The 20,450-nt window shown below is 45.4% G+C and overlaps 1 protein-coding gene across 5 annotated transcripts in view; it reads right to left on the bottom strand.

Annotated features, from left to right (window-relative positions):
- The window catches only part of OSBPL10 (oxysterol binding protein like 10), a 350,089-nt gene that overhangs the window by 61,767 nt on the left and 267,872 nt on the right, over positions 1–20,450 (bottom strand). For all 5 annotated transcript variants that reach the window (XM_074345352.1, XM_074345353.1, XM_074345351.1 and 2 more), the window contains one exon: positions 6,422–6,632. In XM_074345352.1, the coding sequence (XP_074201453.1) occupies positions 6,422–6,632 (211 nt within the window). The remainder of the gene's footprint in view (positions 1–6,421; positions 6,633–20,450) is intronic.

Below are 20,450 nucleotides of genomic sequence, written 5' to 3'. Positions count from 1 at the left end.
GAAAACCCAGGCCACCTGGTTCCAGAGCCCAGACCCTTAAAACTCTACTCTGTACACCTTCTCAGCTGCACTGCAGAGACTCAGAAAATAGTCTACCTTCTGGGGGAAAAGAACGACTTGAGGACATACTCCGATATATGAAGAAAAGAGGCAAGAGGCAGAATGAGGAACTCAAGACTGGTGAAGACCTATAAAAGGGAGGTAAAAAGACACCTGTCTCAGGGGAAAATTTAAAGAGGCACTGAGACACTCAGTAATCAAGATCAGTGATATGTTCACATAATATTTTTACATTAAAATTAATGCCCCCAAAACATGTCTTAAGGGCCTCAGTCTCACTTGCCTCACTTGATCTTCAAATTGTCAAATCCTGTCTTTCTTTAAGATTTTAATGTTTTGTTCATCCTGGATTTTTTGGCATTAATTTTGGTTTAAAAATATTGCATTAAAATATCATTTATCTTAGCGGGGGAGGGTACAGCTCAGTGGTAGAGCACATGCTTAGCATGCATGGGGTCCTGAGTTAATCCCCAATATCTCCATTAGAATAAATAAATGAATAAATAAATAAACAAACACCTAATTACCTCCCCTTCCCCCCAATTTTTTTTTGATTTTTTAAAGGAAGAAATACTTTTTAAAAAACCCCAAACAACAACAAAAAAACCCACATCGTTCATCTTAATTACTTCGGCACCCTTAAAAGTGTGTTCATGGTAAATGCCTCATTCACCTCACCCTGTCCCAGCCCGGGAACTGAATTTAAATACTTTTTGTAAACATGATTATACAACTGAGTATTAAGTCAAAATTATTTTGGAGATATTTAATCATTATCACACATTAAGTGTTAACTTACTATTAAAATACAAATAACAATAGCCCCCGCTATGACATTACCGAAAGTCGGGAAGTATATCAGAGAAACAAAGGAAAATGGAGTATTCTTCATCACTAAAGGAGTCAAAAAGTAGTGTGTCATTCTAGGGGAGGGTATAGCTCAGTGGTAGAGTGTGTGCCTAGCATGCACGGGGTCCTGGGTTTAATTCCCAGTGCCTCCATTAAAAAGAATTAAGAGAAATAAATAAACCTGATTACCTACCCTCCTCCAAAAAAAAGAAGGTAGTATGTCATTCTTGACTCTGATGATTAGAAAAATACAAGTTAAAAATGCGGATGAAGAATATATACTAGAATTTATACACTTTTCCCCAAAACACTGAAGAAACATAAAGGAAACACAACTTGTGTAGCAAAATAAGAGAAATAAGAAAAGCAGCATAGAGGCATGAAAACAAAACACATAATGGAGACTAACAGGCAAACACCAGAGTAAAGCAAGAAAATAAATGGACTGCAGTCCTCATTTGAAAGATAGATTCTCAAGACTGTCATAAAACAAAAAGCAAAGCTAAACCTATTTCATCAATCCGAAGACACATCAACATTCACATGTTAGCATCTCTGAAATTGGAGTTCATCTCACTATCAATGGCATGTGAGGGTTTAACTGGCAGCTTTTCCTTCATGGCACAAAGCATAGTGGTGTGTTTTCCTACTGATGTGTTTGATGGCTGAGAAAATGTGCCGCACCTCTAGAAAGTGACTCAGAAGGTCTAAAGGAAAAAGATGATCCCAAACATCCAGGAAATACAAATGAAAAGAAGATGGGGATCAAATATTACCGCGTGGCTGCCGCCTGCGGTGAATTGAGGAGCGGGACGTCAATCACCTTTCACTCCCTAGTCCACCCTAACGCGCGTGAGCGGGGAGACCACCAGAGGTGGTCCAGCAGAGAGCATAGGCGGGTAAAGAATGGGGGTATCCACCAGATGGCAAACCCAGTCCTGAAATCAGGCTTTGACACACATCTGCGTCTCCTCACACAACTCGCCCTGGTAGATATAAGAGCCCAGAGAAGAAGGGAAAGAAACTATGAACCAACCAGAAGAAGAAGGAAAGCTACCGAAGATTTAACCGTGGACGTAAAGGTTTGACTATGAAATTGTCTTAATCTGTCTTTGGCCTCCCCGTTTACCCCTTCCTTGAGTGCCGAGAGCCACCGTGCCCGGGCCTCCCAGGCTCAGTAAACCTGAAGTTCTCCCCAAAGGGACTGACATTCACAAGCCTGGGGAAAATATGAAGCATGTTTACAATGCAAAGCTGGGATGTTAGTATCTAACTGCTTTCTTGAGGGAAAAGTGGCCACTCAAACAATCTGTTTAGACAGTTGTTTAAAAAAAAAAATCCACCCACATGAAATACTCTGCAATGCCAGCTTTTCTCTTTACCCAAATGCTCTTTACTGAAGGAATCCTCACATTCCTCTCTTGGCTTTTAATCACAAAGTCAGGGAAGGTGACACACACAGGATGCGTTTCACCAGGAGCAGCGCGTGCCAGGAAAGAAGGCAGAAGAGATAGGAAAGCAAAGGGACAGTGAGTGGGGAAAAGAGGTGAGTGCCGGGAGTCTGAAGATGTCTCTGGAAAACAAGTGAAGCCCAGCAGAAGAAAAACGGTCACTGGCAGGAAAAGCCAAGGCAAGTCCCTGCAAAATAATCTGGCCCCTATTTGACCAAACCCCAAAATGAGATGAACCAATGCACCTGGCTGCTTAACTGACAATCCCTACAAATCCAGAAGGAAAACATTACTGGAAGGGCAGGTGAAGAAAAGCTCATTAAGTCCTGTTCTAGTCCTCCTCTCCTCAATTACACGTGTGTCCCTCTCTGCCCTGACTCATGCCCGAGGGCATGGGTGTCGTCCACTGCAATTTCCCGAGGCTCGAGTGGCAGCTCCGACCCCAGTGTTCTTTCCTGACATGCCCTGCATCCATCATTTGTGGGCACCCAGCTCTGCCCAAGCTGGTCTGGTCACAGGTGTCTGCGCTGACTCTGAACCACGCTCCCTGTATCAAGGCTGCAAGTGAGGAACCACCCAGGACATGAGACATCAGTACCCTGCCCCTCAGACCATGTTAAGGGTCCAGAACCCGCCTCCAGCCCAGACTCCCAAGCAGCCCAGCCCTCTCCAGCTCTGGTGCAGCCCTACCTGCCTCTCCATGTAGAGTCTGAGACGCACATCCAGACTTGGGAAACCAGATCCCCACCTGCCTGCCCCATCGATCATGGCCTCCATTGACATGTTGGGGCGGATTTAGTCACCAGGACGGAGGAGGACTGCGTAACACGAGTTGATCAAAAAGCCAAGTTACTTTATTCATTTTAGCTACAAACCTCTCTGTACACAGAAGTTAACTGAAGCATTTCAGCCCAGTACATCTTAGAGATAACCTCGGAGACAGGTCTAGGAGCCCGAAATGCGTAGGTGGGAGCAGAGGAACACTCAAATGATTCTGGACCTCCGCCCAATTGCTTGAATGTGGCTTCGGGGAGCAACACCTGCAGACAGAGGTTCCAAAGCCGACACGTTCCCCGGAAGAGACAACAAAAAGCTACAGAGGACGAGATGCTGCAAGACCACAAATTAATTTTTGACTCAGAAAAGGGGAAGAAGGAAAAAAGTCAGCGCAGGGGTCAGAAAGCAAAGAGACTTCGAGAACAATGCACACGGATATCAGCTGTGCTGGGGGGTCTGCGCCTCCCTGCCCCTAAATATCTAAAGGAAACCCTGACAGAGGTTTGCACTGATGAGATTTTGATTTCCATCAACCCAGCCTGGCACTCCTTGGACAGAACTGTTATGTTTTTATCAGCAGGAGTGAGGCTGCTATAGCCACTGTCAACCTGGAGAGCCCTGAGGCTCTAAACAAATGCATTTTGTGGTGACACCCCCAGGGTCACCCTCTTCTCTTATGCTGCCAGCTTGAGCTTTTGGAATTCTGTTTTAACTGCAGACAACTATGATGCTTTGGATGCAGGAAGTCATTCTTTTTTTTTTTTTTTTTTTTGGCCCAATGTGTGGCATAGATTTAAAAGACACAGGCAGAATGGTTTAAAACCTAAGGGGCTAAAAAAGAAAAAAAAACCTAAGGGGCTGTGTTATATGGAATATAACTTTTAAAAGGGTTAAGAAGACAAGGAAACAAAATAAACCTTGTGAGGCCTCAGGCTCTCTATTCTCCAACCTTCAGCCAAGTTCCTTGGTAAAACGGACCAAAAGGAAGGCAGGATGGACAAACGGGGCTGGGGTGGGGAGACAGGCATGGAAGATATACAGGAGGTCGCTCAGTGGGTGCCGTAATGTCCGGAGACACTGCTCGGTCTCCCCTCCCCACAGAGAGTCCCCATTTCAACCTGCCACATCTGAAATTCCATCTGAGCTTTGTCCCTCCAGACCCTGGAAAACACCAGAGACACAATGAAAATTTGGGGAAAAAATTCGAAATTTGCTGGAAACCAGCTCTGAAAAAAGATATAAGGGAATACTTTCAGGAATAAGAAAATGGTTCAAGTTTATATCTGCCGGTGAAAGATTCTTGGGATGAGCCCATTTGGTCGCAGAAGCTAGAAGCATGATCCAGTGTGAGAGGGATCACAGGAAACTTGAAAAGCATCCAGCCTAACTGATTTGTGCCCAAGCCCCAACGGGCTCACTGAGGCTCAATCCAGACCAGGAAAAGTCAGGGGGCTCAGAATCAGAGTCCCATTTCCAACTGGAGAAGGAAGAGGGAAGTGAAAACCAGCTTGGGTGTCTTCCTCTGTGCCTGAACACACACATTTCTTCCAGCATGCATCCTGCACCTGAACTTTATTTTGTTATAAAAAAACATCAATAGAACAATTGGCAAAATTTAGTAACATCTGCAGATGAGGAATAGGACTGTATTTATGTTAATTTACTGATTTTGACCACTGTGCTGTTATTACAAAGGAAAGTGTGCTTTTTTAATGAAATATACACTGAGGTACAAAAAGGTAAAGATATATCAAGTCTGACTGAACCTTACTCTTAAGTGGCTAGATTTTATACTATACTTATATTTAGAAAGAGGATATAAAGCAAATGTCATAAAATGTTCACATTTGGATAACTGGAAGATACATGAGAATTTTTCATACTATTCATGCAACTTTTCTGTAAGTCTCAAATTGTTCCCCAATAAAGTAAAGAAGAAAATAAAACTTGGCCTGAGAAAATGATGATGTGAGCAGGACAGTGTTCCTGGCCCCAGTCTGGAGGGCCCAGGACCTGCCGGGGGGTCTGTTCTGAATGAAGAACCCCAGACATCTGTCACAGAGGGAAGACCCACCTCTGGTCTTGACTTTGCCATAGCTGGGCTGCCTCAGGCAGGTCACTTAACTGCTATGAGCCTCAGCATCTCATCCAAATGATGGGCATAATATCTACTTGGTGATGATTTCAGAAAATGTGTAGCAGAAGCCAAACACTGATAGCCTTGGAGCGTAGTAAATGATGCTGGGTATTACAGAAGAAAACCCAAATTACCCACGGACAATCTCCTCTGGGAAACCAACATCCCTCTCTTAACCCTGGTGAAAAGGGGGAAGCATGGAACAGACTCTCATTCATAGCCCCGCTTTACTCTCCATCGCCCAAACTGCCTCGTTCCCCCTTAATTAACTGAACCTCGGGCAACAGAGCTCAATGAGGCTTCTCCTCAGCTCTTAATTCTAATGCTGTATCATTATATACGACATGACCAATCTCAAGCTATTTTCACCTTTATCATTTAATTTAATCCTCACTAATATCTTTGTATCTGCTTATCGATTAAACCCTCCTTCAAAAGGATCCAGGCATCATAAGGGAGTTTGTTATTATCTCTAGCTTCTTGATAAACAACTAGAAATGCTTCTCCTGTGCATTCCAGAGAAGCTCTGTGCGAAGAGGACGCCCACTGCAGCGAGGCGGGAGCAGGAGGCACCGGGCGTGTCCAGCACGAGAGGGTGCGCAGTAAAACGTGGGGGACACACACCACAGGCACGATTAGAAATAGTGGACTAGATGCTGCACAGTGATGGACCATAAAACACAACACTGGGTGCAAAATTCACAAATGGAACAGAATGTAGACTGTGATGCAGTGAGTCTAAAAGGAGTTCCACAGTATTCATGTAAACAGGCTAACCAGTTCAGAGGATGTTCTATTCTAATTGGTAAAATAGAAATAAAAATGTCCCCCCAAAAAGCAGGGGAGGGTATAGCTCACTGGTAGAGTGCATGCTTAATTAGTATGCATGAGGTCCTGGATTCAACCCCCAGTACCTCCAATTAAAAAAAAATTTTTTTATTTAAAAAAAAATATGTCCCAAGCTATGTGGGGAGAGAGGAAGGACTACATGGAGAAACACTTGGACAAAAGGAGATCTGATAGATAATGAACAAATGGGTGAATTTAAAGGAGGAAAGCAATGGCTGGCAGACAGGCAGACACACCCCTACCCCCGCCCCGCCAGCACTCATCTGCAGACCCAGGCAAGCCCCCTGGGAGGCCTTACCTGAGGGCCCTGGCCGGTGGCTGGGCTGGCCGACGTGGTGCATGCTCTGCTGGAGCAGGCTGAGACACTCCCCGAGGCAGCTGAGGGTAGCAGCAGAGGTAGCTTTCAGGAGCAGCAGGTCCTGGTCCAAGGCAGTGAGGGGGCCGGACCCTGGCAGAGACTCGATGGCGTGCACAAGGTTCTTCTGCTGTCCTTCCACCTGGTTCATCATCTATGAATGGGAAGACAGCGAGGAGGAGAGAGTCAGAAGTCCTCCCTGCGCCGGGTGGGAAGCCAGCACTGAGACCACATGGGTGGATGTGAGTGACAGGAGAGTGTAAGAGGAACCGTCATCACCTGAATGACAAGCATCGTGGAGGCGGCTCAGCGGGCATCTGGGGCACATCCATCCTCTGATGATGCAGACCCAAGTGAAATCCATCTGGGTCAACATACCCCCAGGCACACATCTGCCGCTCTGATCACAAGAGAATTTTAGAACTTTGGAGCTGGAAGGGACCACTGGGGCCATCTGGGTGTGTCATTCTACAGATCTCCCAAAGGTAACAAATAAATACACTAAAAGAAGAAGTCTTATAACCATCTTTAAGGTCCGTGGACTACGGAAGGTCATTGGAGACGGTGGCTGAGCATGGCTTGGCCTCAGAGCAAGGTTCATCCCTTGCCTTCCCTCCAGCTCCAATCCATCCCCAACTCCTTGACAGTCCTATTGGAAGTTCAGGAAATAGAAGTGAAATCTGGGGCTGGCATTTGGAGGCATGAGACCAGAATGAAGCCAGTGCCAGACGACTCCACCCCCAAAATGCTAGAACAGCACGTGACTTCCTTAACATCATGCACGGCGCTGGGAGGAGGAGAAAATCCTGGAAGTCCAGAGCCAGCCCTGCTCCAGCTGCAGCCATGACAAACCAATAACCCTGTGCTGGGGGCTAGCTTCAGTTCATAAGCTACAGACAAGCAGTCATCCAGCTGTATCTCTGAATGACAAATGGAGGAGAAAGAACTCAAGAACCAGACAAGGACTTTCCTGGTTATCTTTCAAAGTTCATCTCCCTCCTGTTTTACAGCTTATCTCACAAAACAAGATAATGCACCTACAATGTAAGGCTAGCAAATAAACAGTCGTGCTGAAGCACGGAGGAGCTAAAGCAGCCCGCCCAAGTCACAGGGTCACAGATCACAGGTCAGCACCAGAGGCAGGAACCAACTTCTGGTCTCCAGACACCGGGCCACTGCTTCTTAAGCTTCCCCCACAAAAGTCATCCTTAGATTGAACCAACAGCTCCTACTTTGTCACTGTCATCCCTGGAGGATCCTTGAATTACCATAATGATGCCACCAGCCAGGTAGAAGCAATAATTTTATAAGGACTGCTGGATGTGGACATAAAACTCATCCCATGCTTGGGCTAATTTTTCTGTTTTCTTTTGAAGACAAATATCTGCTATTTTCTACTATTCTGTGTAGTCACCTGCTTTAAAAAAACAAAAGCTCCTCTGTTGCAATCCTACTTACCAAAATAGGTGTCATTACTTCAAGAAGATTGTAAAATATCGACATTACTGCATACTCATCCTCTGGCCACGTGCATCATTTCTTGCAGATTACAGAGGTTACACTTTGCCATCTGGCTCCTAAAACAGTACTGGGAGCATGACTGGGGCACAATGAGAAGTCATTTCTCCTTTGATCTTTGCTGAAGAGCCACCTTCTCCAGAAAGCTTCGCAAACCATATAATTTTTTTAATGTATTTACTTTAATTGAAGTTGAGTTGGTTTACAATGTTGTGTTAATTTCTGGTGTACAGCACAGTGATTCAGTTATTCATATACATATATTCCTTTTCATGTTCTCTGTCATTGCAGGCTACAAGGTATTGACTATCATTCCCTGTGCTGTACAGCAGGACCTTGCTGAACCACATAATTTAAAACCGCACGTCCCGCCCAATCTTTGGCACTCCTGTCCTCCTTTACTGACTTACCTTTCCCCAGAGCATTTACCACCTGCCAACCCAACTTAAAATTTACTTGTTTCTTCTGCTCACTTGTGCTAGTGTGAAAGCAGGACCCAGGCTGTGTGTGCTGCTCACTGACGTATCCCAAGCCCAGTAAGCAGCTGTGGGATGAATGAACGAACCCACCGCTCGCCCTTCTCTCCCTGAGATGGAAGACACGAAGTCAACAGAAATCATTACACTCAGTACAACGTGGCTGAAGATTTAGTAGACAATAATACTTCCATTATCCGCCGAAGTTTGCCAAGAAATGGTTAAATGTAACACGGAAAAACAGAAAATGTGCACATGTTCTTTGACAACCAACTCTATGTAGAACTGCTAACATTTAGGGAGAAGTCGATTTCGAGCTATGTGTCGTAGTCAGCATTTCTGTAAATTTCTACCATAAAATCTGGTCTTAGAAAAATGTTGTGTTGAAAGGCAAGAAGAAAACATGATGAATCACATAATATGCTGTGTTCTTGACTATTATGAAGGATGCCATGATGCTTAAGAGAAAAGGTGAGTAAAATGAAACCATTAACTACGGAGTACAGTTGTTTTTAATCAACAGAAGGAATAAAATATTCCAATTATACAGTATAGGATAAATCCTAGTTATTCACAAGCATTAAATATTATGCAAATCTCAGGTAATAAAAACACAAAATTGACTCACAGAATCTCCTACTCTGTTACGACAGAGGCAGGGGCCAGAGACAGACCATACAGACTTGAAAAGCATGCAACAGTATGTATCGAGAGCCTGTTGTCAGCACCAGAGGCAGGTCGGCCTTCTAGAGGGGCCGTCTGAACCGGCAGTGGGTGGGCTTGACAGTTACGATGACTGCAGGACAGCTGGCCCTGAGTGGGAGGGGGTGGGGCTGCTACATGCCCCGCAAGTCAGGGCACAGTCCCACACGTGAACTCTCCTGCTCAAAATGCCAATAGCACCCCCAGTCGCCCTGTGCCAGAGACACATTGGTCATCAGGCACTGATGGGTTTCTGCATCTTTCTTGGTAAACTGAGAACCAAAAGTTAAGCAAGCCCGGCACAGCGCTTGATACACGGTAGACACCCAGAGATGCACTTTCTCCCCCTTTTCCATGGGATGCAAAACAGGACTCTAGCCTTTAAAAACACAATCGACGTCAACTCTCACTTTGTATCAGCTTCATCAGGCTGCAAAAGAAATGGAGCAAACCCTGAAAGTGATGCGGGGGCCCCAGCCTCCGTGCCTGCATCACAGTCATCACCGCACTGACGTTTCTGAGACTGGGAGGCACTAGTGGAGAGCCTTCAGCAGACTTGCGAAGAACCAATGTCGGCTGTCTTCACCACTGAGGTTACTGAAGGGCACACAGGAGAAGGTGAACATGGCGCCAGAAAGCTGTATGTGACAGAAACACCACTGACAAATTTCCAAAGCAGCTCCCTCCCTGTTGCAAGGTTCCCACAGGCACGTCAACACAAGAGCAAAGTGGAGCCATCGACCCTCCTGGCCTTTGAACAAGCTGAACCACTAATTACACCTAAGTTTCAAGTCAGCCCTGTAAACGCTTCTTCTGAAGCACAACATTAACTACATGTGGTGTTTTAAAACAAACAGAAAGGCACACATTTCATTTCTTGCTGGCAGAAACTGGCTTCCACAACTGGGGTATCACTATCTCGTAATACAGGTGCAAAATGGGAACCCACTGTGAAATGTCAGAGATCCACACCCTGAAATGTCAGCTCTGAGGCTGTGAAACAGACTAACTGTAGGTCAAGTCCCACTTCACAGGGAAGGAAAAAATTCTATCTCCCATTTCTCATTGCACAAACAATAGCATATACACTGCAAAATCAAAGCATAGGTTAATGCTAATAAAGTCAGTGGCTGCAGATTTTATGATTTTATTTCAGTGAAGCTGAAACCAAAGCTGAAGGCAAAGACCAAAACTCAATGACATCAGCTCAATAAGATGTGATCGGCTAAAGAGAGAACGGGAGAGGGCAGCAAAGGGGCAGGGGCTTCGCTCGCCCTGATCGCTTCAGACTGTTCTGAGCTGCAAACCTTGGTGCAGGTTCTGAGAGGCCTGGGAAAGGTCCAAACCTGACAGCCCAGACATCAGTGAACACCAGCTCCTCAACCATCCATCCATCCATCCGTCAATAACCAAAGCACCAGCATCAAGCACCTCGGGAGCACAGCCTTCTTATCCTGACGTCACCAAGGCTGCCTGCCTTGCTTGGCAGAGCCTCCTGGGCTCAGAGACTCTCCGGTGCCTTCAGTAACTCAATCTGTCCTGATGGAAGCAGACCAAACAATTTGATGCCACCTTCAAGGTGGCCTTGGTTTGGCCTGTCTCCTCAGCCTGGCGGGATTCCAGAGCCCCTCTAGGCCTCCCCTCTGGGTCAAGGATCAGTCCTTGGCTAACTCAGGCACTTTCTTCACCTGGGCTTAAAAGCCAGGCTTCCAAGATCTTAGAAACAAAACATACACTCTGTCACCCACCCCCTCCCTCACCCTGCCCCTACACACAGCTTACTGTCTCCATTAAAACAGATTTACTATTCCACTACTCTCATTAGCATCACTTTAATATTCCTGGAGACTCCCACCCCAGAAATGAATTGATAGCTCGTTACAGAAGCTTCCTGAAATACCCATTAACTCTTTAATGGAAAGCATCAGCATACAGCGCACATCCTAAGACTGGCTACCCGCCTTGCCTGCAAATCCTTGCCTTGGTGTTTCCACCAATCCTGAGCTGCTGTATCTTGTTTACCTAATCCTAACCAAGTCCCTGTAACATAAACCAAACTTCCAATTCTCAGCTTCTGGTGCTGCCCGCCCGGCTGGGAGATGCTGCCCTGCAGAGGTAGTATTTCCCTCACAGTGTGAACCATCAAGTCTCTGCCCTGTCAACAGATGGTGTTGTTGACATCTGGAGAGCTGACATTCCCATCTTTGCAGCCTTTCTCCAAATTTCTAGGTGTCAGGACCCAGGAAGCCCTGACCCCATGTAAACAATTTCTTCTTGCCGATATGCTTACCTGACTTTCAACCTTCAACCTGCACTTTCTGGGCTTTGTCTGTTGTTCCAGCTCATGGCACAACATCAGCCTGGAATGTTAACCTGACAAGACCTTCCTTGAGGCGGGATCCCGGGTCCCCCTGCAACCGCTGTCTGCACCTGCAAGCACATTCCTGTGTAGGCCAGTCCTCAACATCTTACGGACTCCCAGGCTGATCAGTGGAGTGGACAGAGAAAACCCCATCGAGTGGGCAGACCTTCAAATCCACACCTCTCCATAGGAGTAAGAGAGTGACAGTGGCAATAAGGAACAAAGATGGGGGTAGGGCATAGCTCAGTGGTGGAGCACATGCTTAGTATGCACAAAGTCCTGGGTTCCATCCCCAGTACCTCCATCAAATAAATAAGCCTAACTACCTCTTCTCTCAAAAGAAAAAAAAAAGAACAAAGATGAAAGGGAGGAAATGCAGCCCCTCTCCAATGAGGTGAGGCTCCTGGCTCCACAGATGAGCTTACAAACAAAGAGGAAGAACCAAGTGAAAAAACACAGGAAGAGAACAGAGAAACCAATGTAAGGGACAGATTCCTCTCCACCATACACCAAAGGAAACCGAAAAAGGGAAAAAGAAGGAGAGAGCTCAAAAAAAAGTTGACCATTATTAGGTCTTTGATGACCTGACCACAGGTGTCAGCAAGCTTCCGGAAAAAGCCAGAGAGCAAATATTTAAGGTGTTGCAGACCACTGGTCTCTAGGCAACCACTCAGCTCGGCCCCAGCAGCCTGTGGGCAGAGTCCCTGTGTGACCAGACGGGCGTGGCTGCGCTCCAATCAGAATCATGTTTGACTCACGCTGGTTTAGGGGTCAGATAATTCTTTTCTCATGCAGGCCGTGGTTTTATTGGTTCTTGGTATGACTGGTGAGTTTCAGTTGTATCCTGGACACTTTGGCTATCATGTTAGGAGATTCTAGGTCCTACCTGAATTTCTCCAGGAGGCAATCAAGTGTTTAGATTGCGCACACAAGCCCCAGCCTACTCTTTGGCCTTTCAATGACAATCTAATCTGAGAGCCTTTGTGGTGCTACTTTGATCAGCCTGGTTTATCTCCTGTCCTGGAGCTTCCAATGGTCCCTACTGGTCTGCCTGAGAGTCCAGGCCTTCGGGACAGGGGACAGGTGCTTGTTTTGGCCAGATCCCCCTTGCCTTCAGCTCTGGGCCGGGGAGGGGAGTCTCAGTCTTAAAGTCATTCTTAAGTCTTCACACAGAAAAGTCTGCTTTCCTTTCAAGGGTACGTAAGTGTAGACATCCTATTTCCGCTCCCAAGATGAACTCTGCTTCGTAAGCAGATCAAACTGGCCAGAGGGAAGGTTACTAAGCACCATCCACTGACCTTTTTGGTTACAGAATTTACAATTTCTTTTAGAAATTTGACAAGAGAGATACAGTAATCATTTTGGGATTTTTATCTACTTTTTGATTTATACCCACCTGTGGACTTCACGGGGTCATTACTAAGGCTGACTGTTACTAAATAACTTAAGCCCTGACTCCAGACCTCTCTGTCCACCCCCACCACTGGGCAGGAAGGCTAGTGGCATTTTCAGTTCAACATTCCTACACATGGCCTCCACCCTACGAGACGAGGTGGACAGAAATGAAAGAAAAGAGTGGTTGGAAGGCCAATCCGGAGATGAAGGACATCCATTCTGGTCCCTCCATTGTTTCAATATGAGAATGTGAGTCTCACCAAGAAGTCTCGTGCTATTTATACGCAAGCCCAGGCAAGATTCTGAACTGCTCACACACTACTCAAAAACACTTTCTGAAGATGTGGGGACGAATCCCCCCATTTCTCAAACATTGATTCTCTTCTGTCATATCTTCACTGTTGGCTTTTCCAGTCATTTCCTCACCACCTGAGACAGTAACTCCACACCATTCACATAGGAAATGCAAATTTTAGCTTTATAAACTCTCTCAAAGACAAACCCATACTGAAATGGTCAAGAACTGTGAGAACAGAGCATTCATGGCAAAAGGAGTCTATGGATGTCAAGTCTGCCTCCTCCATTTTACAGGCAGGAAATGTGGGTTCAGAGAGGCCGGGGCTCCGTGCTGAGGTAACACAGCTTCCCCTGTGGTGTCGGCCCTCGCTCTCGTCTCCAGAGGTCTCTCCACTATGAGGCGCCACCCAGGGTACCTCTTGCTCTTTCTTCCTCCTATTCAGGGGGTGAAATGCTCTTTCCTGCCTCAAAAAACAACTATGGTGAAGTTTCTTCCACCGTCCTTCACCCCAACCCTCCTCACCAGCTGGAGACAACTTGTTTTTGCTTTTTGGATTACAAAAGGCTGCTTCACTCCAGCACTCACCACCCCACACAGTAAATACAGTTAGAAAGAAGGAAGTAAAAATTACCTGATAACCTACTTCCTAGAGATAAGCCCTAACGTTCTGGTATTACTCTGACTCCCCTAATTTACACACAATCTTACTTAAAAAGATCTTCCCTAAATCACATCCAAGAAATAAAATACCAAGGAGTAAACCTGACCAAGGAGGTGAAAGACTTACACATGGAGAACTACAAAACATTGATTAAGGAAATTAAACACAACTTAAAGAAATGGAAAGATATCCCATGCTCTTGGATTGGAAGAATCACGATTGTTAAAATGGCCATACTGCCCAAGGCAATCTACAGATTTAATGCAACCCCCATTATATTACTCAGGACATTCGTCACAGAACTAGAACAAACTATCCTAAAATTTATATGGAATCACAAATGACCCAGAATTGCCAAAGCATTACTGAAGAAAAAAGAATGAAGCTGGAGGAATAACCCTCCCAGACTTCAGACAATACTACAGAGCTACAGTAATCAAAATAGCATGGTATTGGTACAAAAACAGACACATGGACTAATGGAACAGAAGAGAGAGTCCAGAAATGAACCCACAGACCTACAGTCAATTACTCTTTGACAAAGGAGGCAAGCTTATTCAATGGAGAAAAGACAGTCTCTTCAGCAAGTGGTGTTGGGAAAACTGGACAGCAGCATGTAAATCAATGAAGTTAGAACACTCCCTCACTCCATACACAAAAATAAACTCAAAATGGCTTAAAGCCTAAAAAGATTATCCCTTATACATAGTTGTATAAACTTCATCCCTTGGAATTCATCATCTCTTATGGCTGGGGGTTACTTCAAAATATTGTAGTTGTGGGGAACAGGGGGGATAAGTATGAAATGACACTGACTTTGGGGGATGCTGAAACTGTGTTGATGGTGATGTGGAGGTTTAATATGACCCTCTCCAATGCTTTTGTTTTAAATTTTTCAAAATCATAAAGGTTTTTTTTTAAATAGGGAGGAAATACATTATCATGGGTTGAACAGTGGTGTCCTTCCCAAATTCACATGTAGACATCCTAACTCGCAGCACCTCAGATGTGACCTGACTGGGAGATGGGCTCTTTACAGAGGTAACCAGGTTAAAACCTGGTCATTAGAGTGGACCCGAATCCAACACGACTGGTGTCCTTATAAAACAGGGAAAGTAGGACCCAGACATGCACAGAGGGCAGATGAGGGAAACGATGGGAGAAGACTGATTTACAAGCCAAGGAGAGAGACCCTGAATGGTCCCTCAGTGTCCTTAGAAGGCACCACCTGCAAATGCTTGGATTTGGGGTTTCTCACCTCCAGCACCGTGAGACCAAGTATCCAGTTTGTGGTACTCTGTTACCACAGCCCTGGAAAGCTAATACCCACATCACAGATGCCTTTCCTCATCAACAGACACAGACCTCATTTTAGAGGCTGCACTGCAGAAGAGGTCTACACTCCAAGGAAAGACAGCCCCAGCTCAGGAGCAAAAGCTCTCAAGTGCAATGTCACCATCACTTCTCATGGAATTTTTGCTAAAGGAAAACAGAGGTAGAGAATGTATTTTTAGAATTAGGTAGCAGAAGATGCCTACACAAAGGTTAAAAAGTATTATTTTTTCATTCTACGCCTTGGTATGGAATGTTAACATACTGGTAATGAGGGGTGCCAGGTATAAAAGGAATAATCTGTTTATCTTGTTCTCAAAGAAAATGTCACAGGATCAACAGAAGGACTATGAGTAGAAGGTCAGGAGTCAGGAAATAATCACCTTATTTACCACTCACTTATCTGAACCTCCTGCCGCCTCCTCACAAAGACACAGACGCGGCAGGATGCTAAACGTGGAAGAAGGCGCACCCACTTTCACCGGGCACGAGGCTGGCCTCGCCGGCTCCATGCCCACGGCCAGAGCTGCTGCAGCACCTCCGCCCACGGCCGGTTTTCAGTATAAATATTTCTTCTTCTTCTCCTTTTTTTTTTTTTTTTTTTTTTTGGTATAAAAGCAATACTTGTCACAGAAAATAAAATAAAATAGAAGAAAATACCCATAACACATCCCAAACCAGAGAAATAAATGTTAAAATTTTGGTATATATACTTAAAACATTTTTACGCACAAATATGTACTTTTACTTTTTATGAAAATGGCCGCACATCCTAATGCTGCTTTCTTATTCCACACACCACGACAATAAATCGTGACAGTACTATTTAGGCTACTGCAGATCATTTCGTCACATAAACGTGCCACAGTGTGTTGCCCAATTCCCCACGACTGGACCTTACGCTGAGGTCTAACTTTCTTCTCTGAGAAATTAGAATTCAACAAGCTTCTCTGCCGCTAGATCTTAGCATAAATTTGTAATGATTTTCTTTAACTCCTAGAAGAGGAATGACTGGACTTATGGGTATTTAACATTAATTTTTAAGGTTTTTGATAAATACTGCCAGCTCACCGGCGAAAAATTGTGTCAGTTTACATTCTCTCAGCCGTGTGTGAGCTGTCCTCTTTCTCTACACTCTCTAAAAATCTTTTGTCATTATCAGTTTCATAGACCAAAAATAAAAAACCCCAAAAAACAAAAGCCAGTGTTTTTTACTGTTTTGTTTTAATTCTCTGTACATGTGCCTGAATAATACAGGGTGGAAAAAAAAAAAAAAGCTAAGGCATTCCCAAACCCAGCAACAAGTAGTAAATACGCTACAGAGACCTAACGCACAGTGTAATGAGTACAGGCAATAATATTGTACTATAATCATCAAACTTGCCAAGTGACTAGAACTTCATCATTCCAACCACTAAAAAGAAAGGATTGTTTTATGTGACAGAGGTGCTCAACATCGCTACCACGGCAATCCTATCACACTGCAGAGGTGTACCCAATTAACACGTGGTACACTTTAAATTTACACGATGTTATATGTCAAATATACTTAACAAAAAAGAGATTTCCACATGCAGTCAAGAAAAGTCAAGCAAATAAGAGTCAAGGGAGTTCAGAGAGTATTTATCTCATCAGGGTGGACGCTGCAGTATTGGATGGTGGGATGGGCACTTGTGTAGGGTGGAGTACAAGATGGTTCCAGCAATGGAAGGAAAGCCCTGAGGAGAGGGAGAGGCAGGAGGACCAGGAGAATCAAGTGGACCCAGAAAGCATGAGAAGAAGCCACAGTTCTCTCCTGAAGGTCCCAGGGATGAGGAAATGATGGGAAGCACTGCCCAAGGTCCCTACCCCTTCCTCATGCCAGAGGGCGCAGTTCTACCTGGACCATGTCCAGCTGCCTGCTCTGTCCCCAGAACCCCAGATAAGGGATGGGCACTTGTCCACCTTTGCCAAGCTCACCCCAGGCCCTGCATCTGACTTTAACCCAGCGTCTAAGCTGAGGATGAAAGCAGAAAATTGGCTCTTTGCTCTCCCACAGCCCCCATGCCTGCTCACTCTCTTCACTTACTTCCAGCACAAAAGCCAGACCTGTCACAGCGTTGAGTGAGTAACAGAAGCTGGGCCATGTCACATCTGGGCCAAGGGGGAGCTCTCTAGCTCACACAAGTGTGGTCACACTCATCTCTCACCCTCCAGCTCTGCCCTGGTCACACGGCAGGGCGGATCATGTGAGTCTTGTTTTACACAACACCAGGGCCCAAATCATAATCCGGGCAAGCAGAGATGCCAGGACTATAGTCCAGTGTCCTGGATCCCAGCTTCTCTGCCCATCTACCCTGCTCCCAGGAGGCCAGCAGGATGGCACTGCTCTAGATGGTTCACAATCACGGTGCTGAGCGCACACACACTCATGCACATGCACACATGTGCACACACACACACACACTCACCCGGCATGCCCTTCTACCTAGAAGGAAGCAGATGCTTGGGAGCCAGCTGGCTCTGCCACCAGCCAATTCACCCCGAACTGAATGGGAACAAGTTAGACCACAAACGTCCTGGATAAAATCCCCAGGAAAGAAACTGTGATCCATAAACAAAGACGGGACAGTAAGAGGTAAGGATTTGTTCTGCAAATGGTGTGTTAAGTTTCACTCAAATCTGTAAGTTTCTCTCCGAAGTCCCCTCATTAGAAACTGCTTAATATATATCATGGAAGAAACAAAAAACTAAAATGCAGCTTTATCGGTTCACCCCAGAAGCCCTCTGGCAGAGCTACCAGTCTCAGCAAATGCTAGCTGGTGTATCAGGTTTTTCTCTCTTGCGGGATGGAACCTTACAAACCAAAGATCAATGAGTACGAAATCAAAGCGCTTTTTTGACTCTGCTTTATTCATATTCCACTTACATCTTGGCCTATCTCAAAGAACCTGTGAGTTTCTGTGATATCTAATCTCCATTTGGGGAAATTCTTTCATTTTAGGGGAGAAGATTGTTCTAAAAATTCCTGAAGCGAACGTGCTAACAGACATCTATATCTGACTTCAGGTTGGTAGCACATACTTATCTCCAACCGGGCCTTAGCTCTACTGACTGCTTGCCTGCTACTCTCTTTTAAAACTTATTGTTTCCAGTTCAAGTATCTACAATGCAAAGTAGCAGACAAGAATATGACAACATAGTTCTCTTTCCCAGCTAAAATTAACTTCACTCATACCAATTATTTTCAGAAAAGACATGCCTCTCCATAGGGCACTTGAAAGGGGGAAAAAATTGGACAAGAGCATCACGCCCTCAGGCAAGTCCTTTACAACATTTGAGTCTTGGCAAATGAAGCTCTGGAGAGACAAATGCATTTATCAGGAATCTGCTTCATTAATCTGAAAGGGAAAATTATGTTAAAGGACAAGACACCAGTAATTAATATTTATTGTAGCCTCACTGGGTAAATGACACTGTAGTCGCCATTTTACAGAAGAGAGAACACAATTCCTGCCCGAACTGCCTACAGTGTTAAGCCTCAAGGTGTTCCAACGTGAGCTGGAACAATGATCTACTTAATACACTGTGCTTTACCAAGGAGCTGACACCCTCCGCAGATGCCTGAGCCCAGTTCTACTGCTTCCTTCTCCATCCACTCTTCCTCATAACTCTGGCATCCACATTTTAAAAAAGTAAGTGTAAGAGTGTGGAGTCCATTCACATTCATAAACATGCAAAAGGAACTCATAATTATTTCCATACACGTCCATCTCCAAGGCCAGCCCACTGACTAAATCAACCAGTTAATCCACCATCACACTGTGTGAAGGGCCCACGAGATCTTACTCATCAAAGGACTCTATTCACAGGAGACGCCTGACAATGTCGGATGGATGAGGGAAGGAAGGAGGGATGGATGCATTCAGGCTAGTTCAAGGAGAAGAACAGAGGTGTCCAGCATCTACTACCAGACAGGACCACTCTCTCTGGCCTCCAGCGATGACACAATCTCCTGTCTCCCTTCCCTTCCATCTCTGTGGTCTCTGATTTCCACACCTTCCCTCTCTCCTCGCTCAAATGAAAACATCCTGCACTTGTACAAATCCCAGCAGAGCCACTGGACCCCAATCTACCCAATCTCACAGGTCTGGCTTTCAGTCTCTCCTAATTGAGACTTGAAAGAAAGTGAAGATGACTTCACTTCATGGTGGGTTGGATGCCTGCCCTGGTCCAGTCAGCTGATACCAGGGGTGTGGAAAACACTGTCATGTGATGTGTAGAGAATAGTGTCCTGTGATACGACAGCCCTATACATACAGACCTGTCCCTTCAGTACAGGGTCTCCCCTCCACCCACTTCTCTTTGACTGTGATTTTAGCTTGATACAGGGTTCTGACATTCATGGGATACAACGATGCAGGCTGTGTTCAATACTTTAGAAACTCACTGCCCAAGAAGATGTCTGTATCAGCTGGAACATCAGTCAACGCTTTTATCCAAAACAATTCACTGAAGGATGAGTTAGTTCCCTAAACTTAAAGCACATGGGATAGAACGCCAGGCTTGTGCAGATTCCTGTCAGAGGGTTCTAGAAGTATACTCATTCTTATAAATGCTTATGATAAACACTCGACTCGAACTGAGCCCAGACCCCCAGCTCTCTTCTGCTTGTGGTACCACCTCCTAATTCGAGGTCAGTAGGGTCCAACAGGTTAAAGGGGTGTAAGAGACAAGGGCTCATCCCCTGTCCTCTCAGCTCACACCTTTACCGATGATTCCCAACGTCTGGACGACATCCCAGTTAGCTGTGTCACCTATTTCCTTGTATCAAGTTCACAGGTCTAACACTTCCATTAACTCTGCGGGAATTAAAATCAGCACCAAGGAGCCCCGGATTTTCCTTCATTAACCAGGGCTCCCCCAAGAGCCCTCTGGGGTTGCCCTGATGCAGCTGTGATTAAAGCAGTTCTCTTTTTCAGAGGAATAAAGTGACCTCCCCTCACCTGAGAGGTAAAAAGATAATGTCTGGCCCTGGCAGTGACCTTGGAAAGTACAGGATCTGAAAACAGAACTACATGTCACCACGGCTTGTGTATCACGCCCCTCTCTGCCTTCCCGTGAATATCCTACCTACTTGAGCAACTCTGTATGGCTTGACTTTCTCCTGACTTTTTTCATCTTGCTGGAAACCCTCTCCTCCTCATCCCTCCTGGTCAAATCCTACTGGGGCTCCCAGGCCCAGTCCC

Source organism: Camelus bactrianus, chromosome 17, assembly GCF_048773025.1.
Source record: "Camelus bactrianus isolate YW-2024 breed Bactrian camel chromosome 17, ASM4877302v1, whole genome shotgun sequence".
NCBI classification, from domain to species: Eukaryota; Metazoa; Chordata; class Mammalia; order Artiodactyla; family Camelidae; genus Camelus; species Camelus bactrianus.
The sequence above is the reverse complement of the archived record's forward strand: the minus strand, read 5'-3'. Positions and strand labels throughout refer to the sequence as shown.